Source organism: Haliotis cracherodii, unplaced genomic scaffold (genome assembly GCF_022045235.1).
Source record: "Haliotis cracherodii isolate W230 unplaced genomic scaffold, xgHalCrac1.p SCAF_2, whole genome shotgun sequence".
NCBI lineage: Eukaryota > Metazoa > Mollusca > Gastropoda > Lepetellida > Haliotidae > Haliotis > Haliotis cracherodii.
The window spans coordinates 7,978,101-7,999,650 of NW_027266275.1; the positions used below are offsets into that span (position 1 = coordinate 7,978,101).

The following is a 21,550-nucleotide window of genomic DNA, read 5'->3' on the forward strand; positions in this document are numbered from 1 at the left end:
TAAATTTTATTGGAGGCTTTGAAAGTTGAGGATCGGCGAAACCGTAACATACAGTGTAATTAACAAAACGATCACATGGCATGATAAAGGTGGCGCTGATAAACAATACCCTTCGACCACGCGCGCGAGACAATGTATCACCGTATGAAGTGACAATACCCGAGAAAATTTAATTACCTTGTTGGCAGGAAGTCTGGCGGCACAGCACGTACAATATGCATCGCGTGGGTATTCCAAATCGTCCCCCCCCCCCCCAGCGCCAGCTTTGATGGAAATGTGTTGATTTTAGGAAAACATTAATACAAATTTGTTATATTCATAAACATCAGGTCTTAATAGTTATTTTTATCGAAATAATTCGAACGTTATAAATAACAGAGTAGCTCGCATGTAAATTATCTAAATACTGCATGGATTGGTAACCGTGTTTTCACTTTCACCGATCACCACAGGCAAATTCATACAGCTACACAAACACAACAAGTGTCGCCATACAGCAACAACACGTAGACAGTATACAAGACATAATAAAACCACAGGAGATGGATCTATCTCCTTTTCAGATTAGTTTGTTTGCGTATCTTTTATCAAAATTGGTAGAAATAAATACGCTACACTTAGACTCTTACAAAACGCGTTTCGCATGTCAGCAAAGCCACACATTTAAATTGTATATTTCCACGTTCTAGGGTCGGCGTATCCAGAAATAAAACAATAAATATTTTGACGACTTACCTGTATCGTAACTGCAAGACGGTAACCAGACGTAACATTGCTGACTGCGCGTGGTTCGGGATCTTTGCTGTGGCTGAAATAAAGAGTGCTATTTTTCACAGAAAGAGACCACGTTGCTTGTGCCATTGTGCAAAGACTTTTCAGGAATGCGAAGGTACTATTCTGAATATACACGAATATATACAAGTCACAAGACAAAGAAGGTATTTACATGAAAGATATTTCAAATCTCGATGTTAGAGACCCTGAGAAATGTAGATTTAACTGAATCCAATCCAATCAAGTGTTACTACCATTCATTACAAATGGATAATACGATATTGCATTATAGAGAGGGTAATTATAGCTACCTGAAGGAGCAACCATTTGTCCACTCTTTGAAGTTGCCGCCAAACCGGACGCGTAAATGTAACTCGCAAGAACACTGTGTACACAGCTTCTTTCTAAATTTGGAGAAGCGTAAGTGTGTTGAAAGAACAATATGAATGTAAGTCAGGCATGAAGTTGCACGGAGGAACCGACGTGAGACTTTATAATCCGACAGTTGTTCATATATGTTATTTAATGCGTGATTGGTATTACCGCTTAACATGTAGGTTTGTATTTATAATAAAAACTATTCGTTTACATTTGCGATACAATATAGAATGTTGAAATAGTTTTGTCCGGATAGCAACATAACTGTTGCATAGGATATGTTGATTAATGATAATACTATATGAAAATTCCTCGAGCTGACTTACACTATGGATAGTGTACAAGACAACAGTTATAGAACATCACGTGTTAAGGTTGATGGAAACGGCAAAATATTTATTTACAATATATGTTTTTCCAGGGGAAGAGCCTGTTACAAAGTCTATGTCTAAAAAAAGAGTAAACTCGCTCCTTGTCGGACAAAACTCAATGTAATTAGGATAACTACCTATGTACATTATCAGTGGATTACTTGAATTAATATCAAATTGTAACCTGAGATGCTGGTGCCAAACCTTACAACAGACTACGTGACCACCCAGTGAACACTCAAGGGGGCGTGATATACACCCTTGTGTTTGATTTGCAAAACCAATCAGCCGTGGACGCCCGACCATAAAAATGGTGTATAAAGATTTAACCCTACCGTGTGCGAAATACGCATCAGTCGAAAAGCGCACGTTAAATCTCCAAAGTAAGTAAGTTTAACCCTAATTACGTATCGTTAAATCTTCGAGAACGTTCAGTCAGGCGGTCAAACGATAACTATTCAACAAGTAGGTAAATCACATCGAAAACCCAAGTTCTGGTCGCAGTGAGAAGCTCTGGATGCCTAAGCAGGGTTCACCAGCTCTGCTTCAACAACGTTATCATGGGTAAGAAGCATTTTATTCTATTTTTGTACACCAAACACTGTATATATCTTGAATAACGTTGGCCTTCTGTTTGTATCATGGTTTCTTTATGAACATATTCATCGAACATGTTGCTACCCATTACAGATATTACAAACCTCATCAACAGTCAAGACAGACACCTTTCTTCAAGAAATCTGCCCAAAAAGAAAAGCACTGAAATTGGTAAGTAATGTTTATGTGCAATATGGTTAAATATAGTTCATTTATTGCATCAGCAATATCAGATAGAGTTGAGCTACGAACGCGAAAATAAACATGTCAGGCGAATGTAGGGGTGAGGTACTCCATCGGTCTTGCGTTTCGCTGGGTGTTTTTACCATCACCGGTGGTGTTGCCAATTTAAATTTCGTTTCGGAATCTAAGCACGATGCATGATTTTTATCAAAATTTCAACATGAGCTAGGAAAGGAAGAGCCGAAGAGCAAGGGCTCTGTGAAAGTACGCGGATTGTGTAGCCTATATATGGCTTCACGTGACATTATATTGGTGTTACGTACGTAGTATACCAGGTAAGTGTTGCCCTCGTTGCCGGCAAGGCCATGACTTAATTAGGGTGTGAGTTGGTGGGTCGCTCGGGCTACTCTGTGGTGCTTACACAGTAGGCGTGGGGCTAGGCAAGTTTACGAGACACACTGTCGAGTGATCCTAGTGATAGAATCCTTTCTTTGTTTTTTATAGGACATGTCGATATCGAATTTCTAAAAGACCTGGAATAATGCAAGATCTATATTAATAATTGCTGTTTCCAACTGGATACATGTAAAAGTGACCTTCAAAATGGAACCGAATTTAGCATGAAAACAAAATTCAATAAACGTAAGGGTTTGACAAGGAGTATTATGGATAAGACCTGATACTAATTATATACAGACACTACCAGTAGTCTAAGGCATTGCAATTCACCCTGCAAAGTTGTGTCCCTTGGGCACGCCAGAAACCTATGGTTGGAATCCCGGTTCGTCCAATGTTTCTAGGTTGTCAGCACCATATCTGTGCTCGTGGCTTTCCTCCCACATTAAGCTGACACGACACGATATAACTGGAATACTGTTAAAAGCGGTGTTAAACCAAACTCACTCATTCAAGACTCACAACTTTATCGTTGATCCAATGTTTTCTGGTGCGTGTGGGGCTATGTTAGTGATGAGTCACAACTGTATATTTTAGGTTACCCAAACATGCATCATACATTTTTATTATAAAACGATATGTCATATTATCACAGGAGCAGTAATCATAACATACAAATAGGTTGACAGCATTGATTGCTAATTCCTATGTAATAAGAACGTGAAGGGGCCCTGACAAGCAGGTGTGTCACGTCTGATTACAGGTGAATGGGTTGTCTGATTACAGGTGAATGGGTTGTCTGATATGGTCGTGTATGATAACACAGTATCACATGCTGAAAGTAATTAGTGCTATTGCACATACACAGTATCAATGAATGTATTTTTTTTAACTATTGTTTCATTATTACTACCAAGCACACATTTGCTATCTGCATAATAAACCTAACTTATTTCTCATCAATTTACAAACAAGTTAAACATTATTAATTTTCATTGAAATAACTTGTTGATACAATAAGGCAAAACCTTCACATACGTATATGAATAGACTCCATTCTCTATGCAAAAGCCAAAAGTTGAATGTTGTGCTTACGAAAGGTTGGGAGTGTCAGATCATATGTACCTGGTAACTCTTTTGGGGACAAAGTGTCTTAAAACATAACTTAGGATTTATTCATGTTCAAGGCATCTATTCTCAAATCTCACAAATCATCATCCTTGGTACATAGTTTTTCAACCAAAATTTTGTGAAACAGGAATAATCTTGTGAAAATAATAACATGTTTTTGCTCCCTGAGGTAACAAGGTTATCAAAAACATTGACAAGAATCATTGATCACCAGTCAGAATGTGGATAAGGATTAAGGTACTTTGACAGAATCATTCGTTCTTAAAATCGCGAAATCGTCATTACAAAGCACATCGATAACAGAATTGCGTGGCATAAATTGTGGTTGTAATACAGATGGGATCATGCACTATGAGAGATTCAAATCCACACATCTGTTTGTTTTTATGAAGGCTCACATTTTGCTGTTGTGTTTTATCTCTGCCTGTTTATTTGTCTTTACTGTTTTAGTTCAATTTAATATCCATTTTGATACAAATATTATTAAGTAAGTGAACTAGCCACAAGTTCAAAACATACTTTACATTACTTGTTAACTTTAATATGATATATTGTGTTTACATGTTTTAAGTTTGGCATACTAAAGTAGTATGCATAAGAAAAAGACAATGAATAGACATAGTCTGATGTTTGTCAGGTCATTCATACCATTCAGTGTATTCATATTATTATTTCACAAGGGGTTTGTCAGCTAGGTTAAATGTAAGTTTAGGTAAGCGGACAAAAAATCATGTTCATGACTGTCCATCAGTGTAAAATGCATTAAAAAGTCTATTAAAGTGTCGTCACTAACATTGATTTCAGATGTAGAATACGACTTATCTTGACGTGCCTATTTTAAAGTTTTATGATAACAAGAATTTTAAATGGAAGAAATTCAGTAGTCATTGTTAGGGTTATGTAAACTAGATAAATATCTAAATAGATATTTGTAACTCTTGAGTTAAATCTGATAATGATTAACATAACATTCTATTATACAAAATGTTTTTTTATGGAAGCATGTGTACAATGCATGAAAGACAAAGTTGATATTCACGAAAAAAAATTTCAGTAGTGAAATCGTGAGACAAATCAACAATAATTCTTTTTCACAAGCAGTGCTATAAAAGAGATGTTTAAATGATGCTTTATTAAATTTTTGGATAACCATTAACATTTCAAGAAATCTTTAATCTTAAGTTGCCCCTGCACATCCTTAATGTTTGTCTGCCCTGTTTGCTGATCCCTAAAAGATACTTACATTATATTAATGGCAGATTGCCTTCCAAATATGATGTTTTTATTGGTAATTCATGTTTTATATAAAAATACACATTATAACTTATTTCTACTTATGTCATACAAAAGCAATAACTGCTGATATAGGTTTAGGGAAAATGAATGTAATTTAATAACCAACTGGATACTTTTTACATTATTATTTTAGGGGCGCTCGGGTAGCCTAGTGGTTAAAGCGTTCACTCGTCACGCTGAAGACCCGGGTTCGATTCCCGACATGGGTACAATGTGTGAAGCCCATTTCTGGTGTCCCCCGCCGTGATATTGCTGGAATATTGCTAAAAGCGGCGTTAAACCATACTCACTCACACACACACATTATTATTTTAACTGCCCATTCAAGCAACAACAAAAAACCACACACTTGCGATTCTTATGTCAATTGTTTAAACTTCAATATCATTTAAAAATATACACTTGGAAATAAAAAAGTTGGAATAATTACATCAGCTTGGAATAATTACGTGAGATAATACTGTTTTAATATCTCAAAGGTTTAATTTTTTTATATACAGCAACATGCGAGCGCGACTGTAACACTGATGCAATTATAGGATCTATAGGCTACATGTATCTGAGAGAATTTGATTAATCTTGACAAATGTTGTATGATTTATTCATCATTCTTGTTGTGAATTTCAACCAGTTCCGAACACTACAGCTGGGGCACTGACAATATGGCCCAAAACATACAGTTTATGTTAAGTGCGCACGACATTGTCACAATACTTAATGATAGAATACCATTTTGAAAATACATGACACTGATCTTATTGCATCACAGTTTTGTGAGATGTTTGTTTATGAATGTTTTTTGTATGGCATCATCAAAATGTTTAAAAATCAAGTTTTCATTAAAACATGACATTTTCAGTATTACATGACATTTTCAGACTAACTAGTGTCTTTAGACTTGAAATTAATATCATTCCCATGTTACTGTCACTTTATCTAACTCTATTAATACCTATATATATGCTACCAATTTTATTCAGTATATCAGGAGATAAAAATACTGTGTTTTCAATGTTTCTCTTGTAACCTGTAAACTGCACTAAATTGAACTTGGAAACGAAAACAGAGAATGAGGTTTCAAATCTTAAATTAAGCATGGATAAATCTACAGGTAACCGTGCTCCACATTAAAAACATGTTGTGTTTATGCTTGTCGTAAGAGGCGACTAACGGGATTGGGTGGTAAGGCTAATTGACATGGTTGATGCTTGTCAACATATCCCAATTCATAGATTGATGTTCATGATGTCAATCACTTTATTGTCTGGTCCAGACTTCTGTACAGACCACCGTCATATAGCTGAAATATTGTTGGAGTGCAGTGTTAAACAAGAAAGTGAACAAACAAACAAAATCACCGACAGTGGTGCTGTATATGCTTAAACAGTTTGTTTACACATAGGTCAGGCATTGAAAGCATGTAGCACAAAAACTACCATGAAGTGGGCACCCCAAAAGAAAATTAAGCTAGCCACTAGGATGACATATCACTCACTGTGACACAAAAGATATGACGTAACATTTCGAAAATGAAAAGTGCCAATGTCAAGCCCTCTGTTGTCCTCAAAACTTGAAATTCATTCTCTCTGTAGATTTTTATGGTTTTCTGCACAAAATGTATTGCCACACATCCTTTCAATATTGTAGTGAAACTTTGCATGTTGTATCCTATAAATATAAATATTTTAAAATGCTTATAGACAATGACTGTAAAAAAGTACGACTTTATAAAATATTAGTTTCCGTTTCAAAACAGCCTTTTTAATAAGAGGGGGATTATTGTGATTTCATAACCTGATTGTCCAATCAGAATCAAGTTATTTCCATCAAGTATTTGTGGGAAATCAACTCATCAAAAATGGAATTGGAATTGACTGCCACTTAGCCGTCTTAGATTTAGAACAAATATTCTCCAAAACTTCAAGTGTGTTGATGCCATAACAACAATATTGATAAAGCTATTTACGGCCATTACTTCTAAAGTCATTTTTATTTGAAAGGTGATACATGTGCTGTAATTTTAGTGCTCTAATGAAATCCAGTATGTAGAGATTGTAATGGGGATCATCACAGATTCTGTTTTCGTAATGTTTTATATTTTGACCATTACATGCCCTTAATTTGCACTCTCTCAAAATGCAATTCTTTGCACAATACAAGTAATCTTCTCAGAGACCACTGGACAATGAAACTTTACCTGATTGACAACCCCAATTTCTTGAATTGGAAATTCACCCATAACTCTGTTATTGCTCAAAATAATGACTTGTTCCTTTTCACATTATAATGACATAATAATTCTTCCAATATTAAGGGTGTTTTCACTTCTTACTCCTCGGTGTTCGGTTCATGGTTCAGCATCATACACATGCTCATGGGTTTGACCAGTGGTAAATGTCTTAGACCTACATCACACTGGGCTTTCCTCCCACATCAAGTTGACACGCCGTGATATACCTGAAATACTGTTCAAAGCGGCATCTAACCTAACTCACTCACTCATTCCAGGTGAGCGAGTGTTCATGTGCCACAGTGAATAAAAGAAACCATAATTATTATAAGGAAGTATGTTGCACAAAGTTATTTAATTAAATGTTACATCCAGTTTCATAGTAAGTCAATTTGTCCATGTGTCTCTGTAACTGATGGCAACCAATGAAACAACACTTTCAGTACAAAAGTTCCCCCAAAGTACTAGTTACATGTGCCATAAGCCAAAATTAGCTGCCCGCTGTGGCTCATTGTATACTCCTGAATGGAATTTGCTAATATTAGCTATATATATGGCATGCATCACAAAAGGTCTTCAGCAACCCATGCTTGCCATAAGAGGCAACTATGCTTGTTGTAAGAGGCGACTAACGGGATCGGGTGGTCAGGCTCCCTGACTAGGTTGATGCGTGTCATCGTATCCCAATTGCGTAACCTGATGCTCAAGATATCAGTCCCTGGATGGACTGGTCAAAACTCAAATATTTACAGACTGCTGTCATATAGCTGGAATATTGTTATAGAAACAAGCAAACAAACACAACAATAAGTTCACTGCTGCATCCTAGCAACAGTATTTTTGTAAACAAAAAACTAAACCAAAACATATATTACTGTCTACATATCCTATTGGTAGGGAGTTATGTAGATTCTTATTTAGAAACCAATGGAGCTTAGTATCCACAGTGCACATATATGGGTTATGTTATTGTAGTTTGTCCAGTATTATTAGTAAAGGATGTAATGGGATTTGTTTTGTAATGGGATCGTGCCATGTATGTCAAGACATTTGTTTGTACATTATATTTGTAACACACGTTTAGAAGGATAGAAATTTATCTTTGTCTTAGCTAAATGCTTGGTACGGGCCTGTTGAATAAATTCGATGTTTGTCTGGTAGGCTTGTCTAATTTTGGAGGCATTGTGGATTTCTGAGAATGGAAATTGGCAATTGTCATATTTGTATGACTATCCAATTACATTAAAGTTGCAATTTATGTATTGTTCAAATATTTATTTGACATTTCCAGGACCAGTAAAGCTGCAAGATTTTGTCGGCCAGTCAAAAGTGGACGCTGCAATCCAAGGTATCACTTTTAGTGCTATCATGAAGATAGTTATCAATGAAATTATTGGTATATGATTCCACATACAATATCATGTATTGTGTATTTATTCCTTGAGGCTATACTATACAATTCAAAGTAAATGCTGAAATCACAGCAGTGGTTAATATTTTTATAATTTATGTAAATTATTTTAAACCACATTAGAATTGTTTTGAAACAAAAGCATTTCATGTCCAATTGCTCATCCCCAGTATAAAAGAATCTGCACACTATGTTGAAACTTGAAAAATGCATAAGATTGATTTTTCTCTCAATATTCTCAATACTCAAATCAGTATTCTGTAAATAAACAAGTTTTGTACAATTTGATTTGTTTTCATAGTGCTAATACTGATGTAAATACCATTTTCAGGTGAAACTTTCTTTCTCATGGTGGGGCACATGCATGAAGATTTGGATCAACTGTTTAGTGTATTTGCAAGGGAACTTAGACAGAAGCCTGCAACAACCCGCGATGCCCTCCTTCAAGATTGGGGACATCCGGACACCCACCACCAAGCTATCAGACTTCAAGCCCTTCATGCCTGCCCCAAAGGAAGCGACAACCCTCCCAACTAAAGTTCAAGAGGCAATAGAGAAGAACAATGAAAAACTGCAAAAACAATCAAAGGTAATTTCAATAAATATTGCATTTCTTTTGAAATATGTATTGTGATGTGTAATATTAGGGTTAGTCAGCGTTACTTAGAATATGTGTAATGTGGGCAAAGAAACAACCCAACTTCATGAGGTTACTATTTTTGCTTTTATTGTATAGATGCACTGTGATTTTAATTATGTTCTCATATTCTTTACATTTATTTTATTACTTTCAGATCACTCTGACAAAGCACCGAAGACGAGCGTCAGTATCAGAACAATAATGAAGGAGCAGCAAGTATTGCTGAAATGTACATATTTTTTGTCTAAGCTATGTGGCTAAGATATTGCCGAGGATTGCATATATATATATTAGATGAGATGTGCACAATGAAATTTATGAAACAATATATGCAGTTATATCGTAAAATCTTGGTTGTGTTCTTTTTTTTTCCATGTCTGAAGTTAACCCTACTTTCAAAGTACAGTATATCACATGTAGGTTGTTTCTTTGAATTTCAACAGGGGATTATATATTTGGTTGGCCCCATGGAATAATTATGAAATTTATTTTTTGAGAATCACATTCACCTTTAATGTTGTACACTTCAAAGTCGTAAAAAGGCCATTGAAGATGGTCACTGAAATTCTCATAATAATTTAGATAATTATACGGTAAGCTCAAGGTTCAAGGATTTGCATCTGTCTAGTATACAAAGGTATGAGGCCAACATAATATTATTGTTCCATTGTTTAATTGACGTCAACTTTTCCTGATAAATTTGGTAAATATAATACCAAGATAAATATATTCAATTGCTGAATTCAATTTAAACTCTCCAAAGATTGATGCTTGATATTACTGCAGAAAAAAATTCTGCCAGATATTTCCCTAAGAAAAAAAAATTCTGCCGGAAATTTCTGTAGAAAAAGGTCATTTAAAGCATCTCCAGATTAAACTATCCAATGATAGAACCTTATTTCTCCTGAATTTAAACAATCCTGCTAAATATTACTGCAGAAAAAAATTCTGCCAGAAATTTCTGTAGAAAAAAAAAAATTCTGCCAGAAATTTCTGTAGAAAAAAAAAATACTGCCAGAAATTTCTGCAGAAAAAAAAAATTCTGCCAGAAATTTCTGCAGTAATGCATTTTCTGAGCCAATTTTTGAGCTTGTAAACATGTGTACACACTGGGACACACATTATTTGGATTCGTCTCCTTGAGATCTTTCCAATGATATAAAACATGTTTTTGTAGCTCGCTTCCTTCTGTGTGGTCAAGTTCGGACTCCTGGCCATTCCTAAGTTGTCCCGCCCTGCCTTAAATAGTGATGATACCCAGTGTTTTCGGTATTAGTTGGGCGTATCCTTCCCAACCTGACACACCCATCACAAATACTTACAAAGGCAAGGCAATAGTTAACCAAAACCTGAAGTGTCGTTAATCGAGCCTGGGCCAGACAACAAGTGACGGCCAGCACAAGAAACGATCCACATCCAACGCTTCACCAAAAGAACCAAAAACGTCCGGGACAGACAGTCATCCGAGTACACGTCGCAAGATGACAGCTCTCTCTTCTGTATAAATTGATCAGTTGACACGCGTTAAAGGTCATCAACTGAAATAGATTGCCAAGAAATGGTTGCGTGGGTGGACAGTTGGTAATGTCGCCATGACATGGCAGGATGATTGATCTTATCCTTTACGCTCTGTTTATTGTGGTGTCAAAACGAAAATCATAAATATTCCTTGATGTCAAATGTAAATTGCTGTAACAGTAGCAGCAGCTGTAGAAGATCTGAATCTCTAGTATATTAACCATGATCATACTAATGATAGCGGCGTTATATGTGCTGACCATACACATTTTGAACATTAGTGAACTAAGCATCATATGTGCCCTGAATTAGCACAAAGTCAGTAGTGAGTGAATATGTCTTTACGCTGCCCTTAACACATTCATAAATAGTCCAGCGATATCACGGCGGAGGGCGCCAGACCAAACAATGGTTTTAGCTAAAGTCGTATGACACTGTTGAAATCTTCGTAGAAAGAGCACATCCGAGTGCACCTCGAAATTTGACTATTGGAGAGTTGAAGTCCTCTCTCCTGTCGTCATACAGTCTTGTGGAGCGTTTGTTGTCACTCTGAATCTTTATGCATAGATCTAATTAGGAAACTGAGGCGACTTCACTGATCTATTTTATTTCTAGTTCAGGTGGGTAAGTCAGTGAAAGGGATTTGTCTGTTTGACCATTATTGAACGATACCAGTTCATCAATAAATCAGAGGGCACGGGTGGCCCAGTCGTCTAAGGCGCCGCGATTCGCTGTGCAGAGTTGCGTCCCTTGGGCACGCCAGAAACCTATGATTGTGGGTTCGAATCCCGGTTCGTCCCGATTATGTTTCTAGGTTTGTCAGCACCATACCCGTGCTCGTGGGTTTCACTGAAGTGGTAAACGTCTGAGACCTGCATCACTTCAGGCTTTCCTCCCACATTAAGCTGACACGCCGTGATATAACTGGAATAATGTTAAAAGCGGCGTTAAACCCAACTCACTCACTCACTCATCAATAAATCTGAAGCTAAATCTAAACTTCCTGGTCAAATTCCTGTTGTTTCTGATTCATATGCATGAAGAAACAGATGAGCAAGAAGATGAGCGCAGTTGGTGACCTTGAGGTTGCCAACGTCTTGCCCGATCCCAAACTTCCACACAGATGTTATCAGTGAAAGGGATTTGTCTGTTTGACCATATTGAACGATACCAGCTCATCAATAAATCTGAAGCTAAATCTAAACTTCCTGGTCAAATTCCTGTGGTTTCTGATTCATATGCATGAAGAAACAGATGAGCAAGAAGATGAGCGCAGTTGGTGACCTTGAGGTTGCCAACGTCTTGCCCGATCCCAAACTTCCACACAGATGTTATCAGTGAAAGGGATTTGTCTGTTTGACCATATTGAACGATACCAGCTCATCAATAAATCTGAAGCTAAATCTAAACTTCCTGGTCAAATTCCTGTGGTTTCTGATTCATGTGCATGATGAAACAGATGTGCAAGAAGGTGAGCGCAGTTGGTGACCTACGTCTTGCCTGATTGTCCGATCCCAAACTTCCGCATAGACGTTATTAATGAGGACGTCCAGCAATTTATATATATTTTTGTCAGTAAACCTCTGAAGGGATTGCTTTCAATTTTGAGAAATTGTCCTGAACATTTCAAGATAGATACATCTTTGCTCACCACGTTGTGTAACAAAAAGCCCCATGGATCCAGGAATGAAGGGTTTCCTTAAGTTTACCATGTCGCATAGAGTTGGACAAAGTCGAGAAATCAGATGTTTTAACAGAACTGAACTTGGTTCAGACAAATGCCCCATAAATCAATAAATGAAGTCTTCCCTTACGTTGGCGTCCGAGATAATTGTGTGTAGCAGGCAATAATCCAATATTTTGAACTTTTGAATACGTTTCTCGACATATATAGAAAAGTCGTTTATAGTTAATCATTTAGACAGGGGTTTTGTGGTATATTTGCCGGACCTGCAATATAGACTGACGAACAAAAGAAACTATACCTCTCAGTTGATTGTATCATATGTTTGTTTTCAATTGAATATATCTTAAGGTACCGATATTATATCCAAAAAATGAGCTATACTGGCGCTTAGTCAGCCCTCGAAGAATACTTCTATGTGGTTTTATTTAAATGTTTTTATTTGATTTAAATATTTAAAAACTGTTTTTGCATCATACACAACTGCTGATATTAGTATGTTAAACATTCTATGTTTGAAAGTCAATAACTTTGCACGAACGTACAATATTTCAAACACGGTAGGTGTTGCAAATTCATTTTTACCCGTCTTTTTTTAACCAATCTATTTTGACTCAAAATTACCCAGCCAAAGATTACGATTTTCAACAAACTGTTGCAGTAATGAGTGATGGTTAAATAGACATAATCAAATGTGACAACAGGTTTTTCAGTATTTAATTACTTTAAAGAAAGACACGGTATACTTACTTTTGTCCCTGGTTTGATCGCTCATTGTACATATTATTATGGCGCTTTGGAATCTGGTACAAAGATGGAATGGACATATCTTGTCGATTTACAGTCAAATGAAAAAGGCTCCTTAAAAGCCTTTAAAATCCGCCCTTTGACTCATTTTAATCTTACTTGTACATCTAATTTTAACTTTTGCAATGCAATTGAGGTCTAATGATAATCTGATAACTGTAATTGCGTTCTCCCCCTTTACAGATGTTATCGGCGACAACATCTGTCATTAATTCTTGGATAGGCATAAATTAAAAGTTACTTACGGATTAGAAAGTAGACACAACTTAGTTGATAGTGTAAAGGCGACGTTTCGGTATAAATCCTTATACCGTCGTCAAGCAAGACTTCCCTTAGTACATGAAAATTAGTCATGTGTATAAGCTGCTGGTACATACATTTGTACGTATAACACAGATGCAAATATTATTACTCACACTGATCTTAATCTAAGGCCATTCCCATGGATGATAAAGTTTTGAGTTTGCGATATATTTGTTTTTCATTTAATCCCCTTAGTGCACGAAAATTAGTCATGAGTATAAGCTGCTGGTACATTCGCGTGACATAGATGCAAATATTATTGCTCACACTGATCTTAATCTAAGGCCTACCCATGGGCGATACAGTTTAAGTTTTGAGTTTTCGATACATTTTTTTCCATTTGATCCCCTTAGTACACGAAAATTAGTCATGAGTATAAGCTGCTGGTACATTCGCGTGACATAGATGCAAATATTATTGCTCACACTGATCTTAATCTAAGGCCTACCCATGGGCGATACAGTTTAAGTTTTGAGTTTTCGATACATTTTTTTCCATTTGATCCCCTTAGTACACGAAAATTAGTCATGAGTATAAGCTGCTGGTACATTCGCGTGACATAGATGCAAATATTATTGCTCACACTGATCTTAATCTAAGGCCTACCCATGGACGATACAGTTTAAGTTTTGAGTTTTCGATACATTTTTTTCCATTTTATCCCCTTAGTACATGAAATTAGTCATGAGTATAAGCTGCTGGTACATTCGCGTGACATAGATGCAAATATTATTGCTCACACTGATCTTAATCTAAGGCCTACCCATGGGCGATACAGTTTAAGTTTTGAGTTTTCGATACATTTTTTTCCATTTGATCCCCTTAGTACACGAAAATTAGTCATGAGTATAAGCTGCTGGTACATTCGCGTGACATAGATGCAAATATTATTGCTCACACTGATCTTAATCTAAGGCCTACCCATGGACGATACAGTTTAAGTTTTGAGTTTTCGATACATTTTTTTCCATTTTATCCCCTTAGTACACGAAAATTAGTCATGAGTATAAGCTGCTGGTACATTCGCGTGACATAGATGCAACTATAATTACTCACATTGATCTTAATCTAAGTCCTGCCCTTGGAAGACATAGTTTAAGTTTCGAATTTAAAAAATTCCATATTACATAAAAATTGGATGTTGAATTTTGTAAATACCTCTGTCCGAGACTGGCCACAGCACCCAGGGTATTTCTGGACAAATTGGTTTCCAGAATTATAATGGGACCTGTTTGAGAACACAAGTCGTACTTTTAATCCCAGTTTATGTGGCATGTGTCTGTGTATGTTATTTGCATACTTTTATTGAGTAGCCATAAGAATCATATAATTTTCCAATAGAGACTGAACAATCTGAACATCCTAATATTTTAGCATCATTCCCTAGGCATGCCCGGGTATACAATGTACCGTAGAGTGGGAAGTTGGGTGTTGATGAGCACTGTTACTAGAGCCATCATCCGCCATTAACGGGATTCAAAAGAAACTAAATCAAAACATTTTAACTTGATTTGAGCAAATTAATAATAAAGTAACTTAATTTTTATACAATTATCAATATTGCCATTAGATATATTACAGGCGTAAACATTAACTTATATATTGCGTTGTATCGATACAAGATACCTAGGAGGCACAAACTATCGCGATGCATCGAAAATTCGATGAATCATCATACACCTAGTTTAGTCAATACAAATGCGAGCAGTAAAATGCACGCTTCCAGTCCAGTCAACGATCAACTGTCCATGAAAAGTATTTCAGGGGACCCAGCATATATATCCACTGATCTGCAATTTCTACTCGAACGATTCTAGTTATTAGAAATCTAATGATGATAAATATAGAGGGATTCCCCTGAGACCTAGTCAATATTTAACTGGTTTCTCTCATCGATCGGGGTCTATCCAACGAGAGTCAAATGCACTGGGAAGTACAAGTTTACCCGGATGCGTCTTGGTTATTGGGAGATCTGATCAACAGAAACATCACGCCCCAAACAATCCATGCCTCCTTCATTTTATCATTATCGACAAGTCAAAAGATACATCAAATTTGTTGTAAATTAGAAAAAAATTATTTGGAAAAAGACCAAGTTCAATTGGTACCTCTGGTACATAACGTCCGTATATCTAATAGTAGTGAGGAGAGTCTCCCAGATTCATTACCACGCTGATGCGTTTATGTAACATTATACAATTTTGATTCTTTTCAGAATGAATAAAGAGCGATATGTACCATGGACTGGTACTGGAAATCCTTCTCTGCCTGAATATGATCGGTAACACTTTATTTCTGAACAATATTCAACCATCTCGCTCGTCACCTCTAGATCACAATTATTTGATGTTCTAATTTATCAGGTACAATTATCTCGACCGTCGAAGCATTGTCCACATTGGAAACGTCACTGCAGTACACAGACAGACAGACAGACAGACAGACAGTTTATTCTTTACAGTTCAGTTTTAACAGATACATGAAAATCAACGTGATCTTGAGCAGAGCATAATATATATTCACCTGAGTCTAAAAACATGTTTTTAATACATTGCTAAAGGTTTGATAACATGTTCATTGGTCGAATTCAACAAATTGATCTTTCATTGATTGTCTTTGTGTGTAAAATCTAAATTAGATAGAAACTGTGATCTCAACTTTTTATATTTCTCACATATAAAAAGAACACGAAACTCGCAGTTCACATATGTTGTCTGATGGTAATCCGAAGTCTCCCAGGGTTTTGACTAGATATACACATGCAAATCGTTCTGAAGCAAATAGGGTCAAAACGTCCTCACGAGAACTATTTTTGCGTTCAGGTGATATTCAGTGAAACATGTTAGTCTAGTAATCTTGCTCAAAACAAATTCAACAGATGACTTGAAATGACACATCTTTCGCTTTGATTTCATCCTCTGCTGTGCTATAATTTTAGGAATGATATAAACATCCTGTAAATTGATGCTTAAGTTTAAAAAAAGAAATCTTGATTATCCGGGTTAAAGGGGGGCGCTCGCACTGGAGTATCCGTAAATTCTGTGAACAAAATCCTCAGTTGTATGGGTTTTGAAGCTGAATTTTAATATGTTTATTTTCAGTGGACATTTAAAAGATAACCATATTTAAGTTTGATCAAGATTAGTGTGTTTATCAAACTGCGAAGAGCTATTGGACGTATGTAATCACGCTTTCTAATTAAATTACATCATCAAAGAATATGAACATTGCCACTTAATTGTATTGATGAACACCAAATAATGTTTTCTGCAGGGATTTCTTGTGATGGTCTTGTCGCATTTATTTCTGTTGAGTGTATGCCAGTTAAATATTTCACATAAACCGTATAACATTATGAAATGGCATTAACATAATAAATAATAATATTTGGCCTATCTTTAGTCACAGAAAACTTAATGATCGTCAACAATGTGAGGTGTTTCTGTGTTTATAGTTTCTTCATGCACAGTAACAAGGAGAGTCATTTCTGTGTTCATAGCTTCTTCATGCACAGTGACAACGTGAGTCATTTCTGTGTTTATAGTTTCTTCATGCACAGTAACAACGTGAGTCATTTCTGTGTTCATAGCCTCTTCATGCACAGTGACAACGTGAGTCATTTCTGTGTTCATAGCTTCTTCATGCACAGTGACAACGTGTGTCATTTCTGTGTTCATAGCTTCTTCATGCACAGTGACAACGTGTGTCATTTCTGGTTTCATAGCTTCTTCATGCACAGTGACAACGTGAGTCATTTCTGTGTTCATAGCTTCTTCATGCACAGTGACAACGTGAGTCATTTCTGTGTTCATTGCGTCTTCCTGCACAGTGACAACGTGTGTCATTTCTCTGTTCATTGCGTCTTCCTGCACAGTGACAACGTGAGTCATTTCTGTGTTTATAGTTTCTTCATGCACAGTAACAAGATGAGTCATTTCTGTGTTCATTGCGTCTTCATGCACAGTGACAACGTGAGTCATTTCTGTGTTCATAGCTTCTTCATGCACAGTGACAACGTGAGTCATTTCTGTGTTCATTGCGTCTTCATGCACAGTGACAACGTGAGTCATTTCTGTGTTCATAGCTTCTTCATGCACAGTGACAACGTGAGTCATATCTGTGTTCATAGCTTCTTCATGCACAGTGACAACGTGAGTCATTTCTGTGTTCATAGCTTCTTCATGCACAGTGACAACGTGAGTCATTTCTGTGTTCATAGCTTCTTCATGCACAGTGACAACGTGTGTCATTTCTGTGTTCATTGCGTCTTCATGCACAGTGACAACGTGAGTCATTTCTGTGTTCATAGCTTCTTCATGCACAGTGACAACGTGTGTCATTTCTGTTTTCATAGCTTCTTCATGCACAGTGACAACGTGAGTCATTTCTGTGTTCATAGTTTCTTCATGCACAATGACAACGTGAGTCATTTCTGTGTTCATAGCTTCTTCATGCACAGTGACAACGTGAGTCATTTCTGTGTTCATAGCTTCTTCATGCACAGTGACAACGTGAGTCATTTCTGTGTTCACAGCTTCTTCATGCACAGTGACAACGTGAGTCATTTCTGTGTTCATAGCTTCTTCATGCACAGTGACAACGTGAGTCATTTCTGTGTTCATTGCGTATTCATGCACAGTGACAACGTGAGTCATTTCTGTGTTCATAGCTTCTTCATGCACAGTGACAACGTGTGTCATTTCTGTGTTTATAGTTTCTTCATGCACAGTGACAAGGAGAGTCATTTCTGTGTTCATAGTTTCTTCATGGCCAGTGACAACGTGTGTCATTTCTGTGTTCATTGCGTCTTCATGGCCAGTGACAACGTGAGTCATTTCTGTATTCATTGCGCCTTCATGCACAGTGACAACGTGAGTCATTTCTGTGTTCATTGCGTCTTCATGCACAGTGACAACGTGTGTCATTTCTGTGTTCATTGCGTCTTCATGCACAGTGACAACGTGTGTCATTTCTGTGTTCATAGCTTCTTCATGCACAGTGACAACGTGAGTCATTTCTTTGTTCATAGCTTCTTCATGCACAGTGACAACGTGAGTCATTTCTGTGTTCATTGCGTCTTTATGCACAGTGACAACGTGAGTCATTTCAGTGCTCATTGCGTCTTCATGCACACTGGCAACGTGAGTCATTTTTGTGTTCATAGCTTCTTCATGCACAGTGACAACGTGAATCATTTCTGTGTTCATTGCGTCTTCATGCAGAGTGACAACGTGAGTCATTTCTGTGTTCATTGCGTCTTCATGCACAGTGACAACGTGAGTCATTTCTGTGTTCATTGCGCCTTCATGCACAGTGACAACGTGAGTCATTTCTGTGTTCATAGCTTCTTCATGCACAGTGACAACGTGAGTCATTTCTGTGTTCATAGCTTCTTCATGCACAGTGACAACGTGTGTCATTTCTGTGTTCATAGCTTCTTCATGCACAGTGACAACGTGGATCATTTCTGTGTTCATAGCTTCTTCGGGCACAGTGACAACGTGAGTCATTTCTGTGTTCATTGCGCCTTCATGCACAGTGACAACGTGTGTCATTTCTGTGTTCATAGCTTCTTCATGCACAGTGACAACGTGAGTCATTTCTGTGTTCATAGCGTCTTCATGCACAGTGACAACGTGAGTCATTTCTGTGTTCATTGCGTCTTCATGCACAGTGACAACGTGTGTCATTTCTGTTTTCATAGCTTCTTCATGCACAGTGACAACGTGAGTCATTTCTGTGTTCATTGCGCCTTCATGCACAGTGACAACGTGAGTCATTTCTGTGTTGATTGCGTCTTCATGCACAGTGACAACGTGAGTCATTTCTGTGTTCATAGCTTCTTCATGCACAGTGACAACGTGAGTCATTTCTGTGTTCATTGCGTCTTCATGCACAGTGACAACGTGCTGCGTTTCTATGTTCACAGTTTCGTCATGCACAATAACCATGTGAGGCGTGAAAATACGGGTAGAAAAGTTCCCTCAGGTTTTAACACAACAAATTGTCCATCCTGGTCCACTGTGCTCTTTTTTGTATCTGAACTGTACCTAGGCCAGACAGGTAGTCATGTTTCTGTGTGTGTTGTTACACGCCGTTGTCAGGAACATTCTAGCTATACCAAGGCAGCCAGTAAATAATTGAATCTGTTCAGACAAACCAGTGATTGATTTAATGAGCAACGTACCACCCGTTGGACTACTGTGACACACTATCAAGCAAATCACTGAGTGTTACCACCCGATCCAAATAAGCGATTAGATCGAAAACTTAAGTTTGGAGGTAACTGTCCTTACCAAACCCACACTTATTCCATTAAAAAATTGTTTGTTTGTTGTTTAACGCCTCAATTAGCAATAGTCCAGCTGTATAAAAGCGAACTGTAAATAATCGAGTCTGGACCAGACAGTGCAGTGATTGACATCATGAGCATCGATATACGCAATTGTGATACGATGACATATATCAGCGAAGTCAGCGAGCCGGACCATCTTACAACATTATATTCTCAGATTACAGATTATTTTCTAACTATCATAATTAGATATGGCTTGGCAATTCGGATGTAAAAGTAAAGATGTTGCAGGCATGACATCATTCATGCTGTGTCATCTTCTGATTTTGGGCTTGTTAATGAAGTGCCGCTTTGAAATACATGCTTAATTGAGTTAACTATCGGTTTTTTTGGCAACGATTTTTTTGTAAATGAAAGCCAAGTCTTTCCCTGTTAATTCTCCTGACACCTTGCGGAAACTCCCCGCGGTGCTGTGGAACTAATGATTTTTGTAATGGCACCGACCGCCTACACTATGTACATGTGATATCTTACAAATATATCTAATCAATCCCCGTTCTATTTGTGTGTTGATTAACTTATCGTCCAATTATGAAATTACGTGGCAAATACATGGCGCTGCTATTGATTCTGTCCGATGTCTCTGCCTGCGAACACATCCCAACAAGACTCCCACTGCTTCTGTATATCAGTAGATCCTCTGATATATTCAACTGAAATAAGCTGTTAAGAAATAGTTACATGTTGTCATACAGAGCGTAATGCTGAAAGAGTGAGTGAGCATTATTTTACGCCGCAGCCACATTTCTGCCTCTGTTCACCCAGCAGGGAATGGGTATTCTATATGTGACGTGAATGTAAAAACTCAGCTTGAGTTGTATACTCCCAAGGGAGTTGAGAATGATAACTGGAATGCAAACTTGTCGGGGAACAAATTCGCATTTGAGCAGATAATAGTACCTGGATACCTGGAGTTCGGCGCGGAACGCTCGCAATGAAATTAAAGCCACAAATACTTATGCTGTACCCGTCCTTTCATATTCTTTTGGTGTTGTTGATTATACGAAACAAGAAATTCACGGTAGTAACGCCCTCACAAGACGAATCATGTCAGACAATAGATCCCACAAACCTCGCTATTGCCTCAATCGTGTTGATTTTGTTGATGGTTCTGTACTGCTGGACGGTACAGAAATGAGTGTCAGCCAAACGAAGTGCCTTATCAAATCGGCCCAGACTTTCAAGGAGAGGCGATCAGAACGACCACTGCATCGAGTTCATGTACAGTGTGTTGAGAAGATCAGCAACCCTGCAGCGTCTTTCGCTTGGATGAAGTCGACTGGCCTGAAAAGTGAAACAGAAGGCTTTCTGTTTGCTGCTCAGGACCAGTCACTTCCCACTTGAAAAAGTCAATGTGTGGTTTTGCATCAAAATGTAAATATGGAATATAGAATATGCAATGAATTTAATGAGACTGTCAGTGGATGCCCAGCTTTGGCACAAACACAGTATCTAAAGCGACATGATGGAGTGGCT

General features: G+C 37.4%; 2 protein-coding genes across 2 annotated transcripts; one reads left to right on the top strand and one right to left on the bottom strand.

Annotated features, from left to right (window-relative positions):
- The first annotated feature begins 1,935 nt into the window (after positions 1-1,935).
- On the top strand, positions 1,936-9,862 carry LOC139468842 (uncharacterized). Its single transcript, XM_071250977.1, has 5 exons — positions 1,936-2,087; positions 2,214-2,291; positions 8,648-8,704; positions 9,099-9,356; positions 9,562-9,862. Exons 1-4 carry the CDS (start codon positions 2,084-2,086, stop codon positions 9,302-9,304), a joined length of 345 nt encoding a protein of 114 aa, XP_071107078.1. The 5' UTR covers positions 1,936-2,083; the 3' UTR covers positions 9,305-9,356; positions 9,562-9,862.
- A 7,270-nt stretch (positions 9,863-17,132) lies between these two features.
- Positions 17,133-19,670, bottom strand: LOC139469574 (mucin-22-like). Its single transcript, XM_071251772.1, has one exon. It carries the CDS (start codon positions 19,668-19,670, stop codon positions 17,133-17,135), a length of 2,538 nt encoding a protein of 845 aa, XP_071107873.1.
- Positions 19,671-21,550: the final 1,880 nt, after the last annotated feature.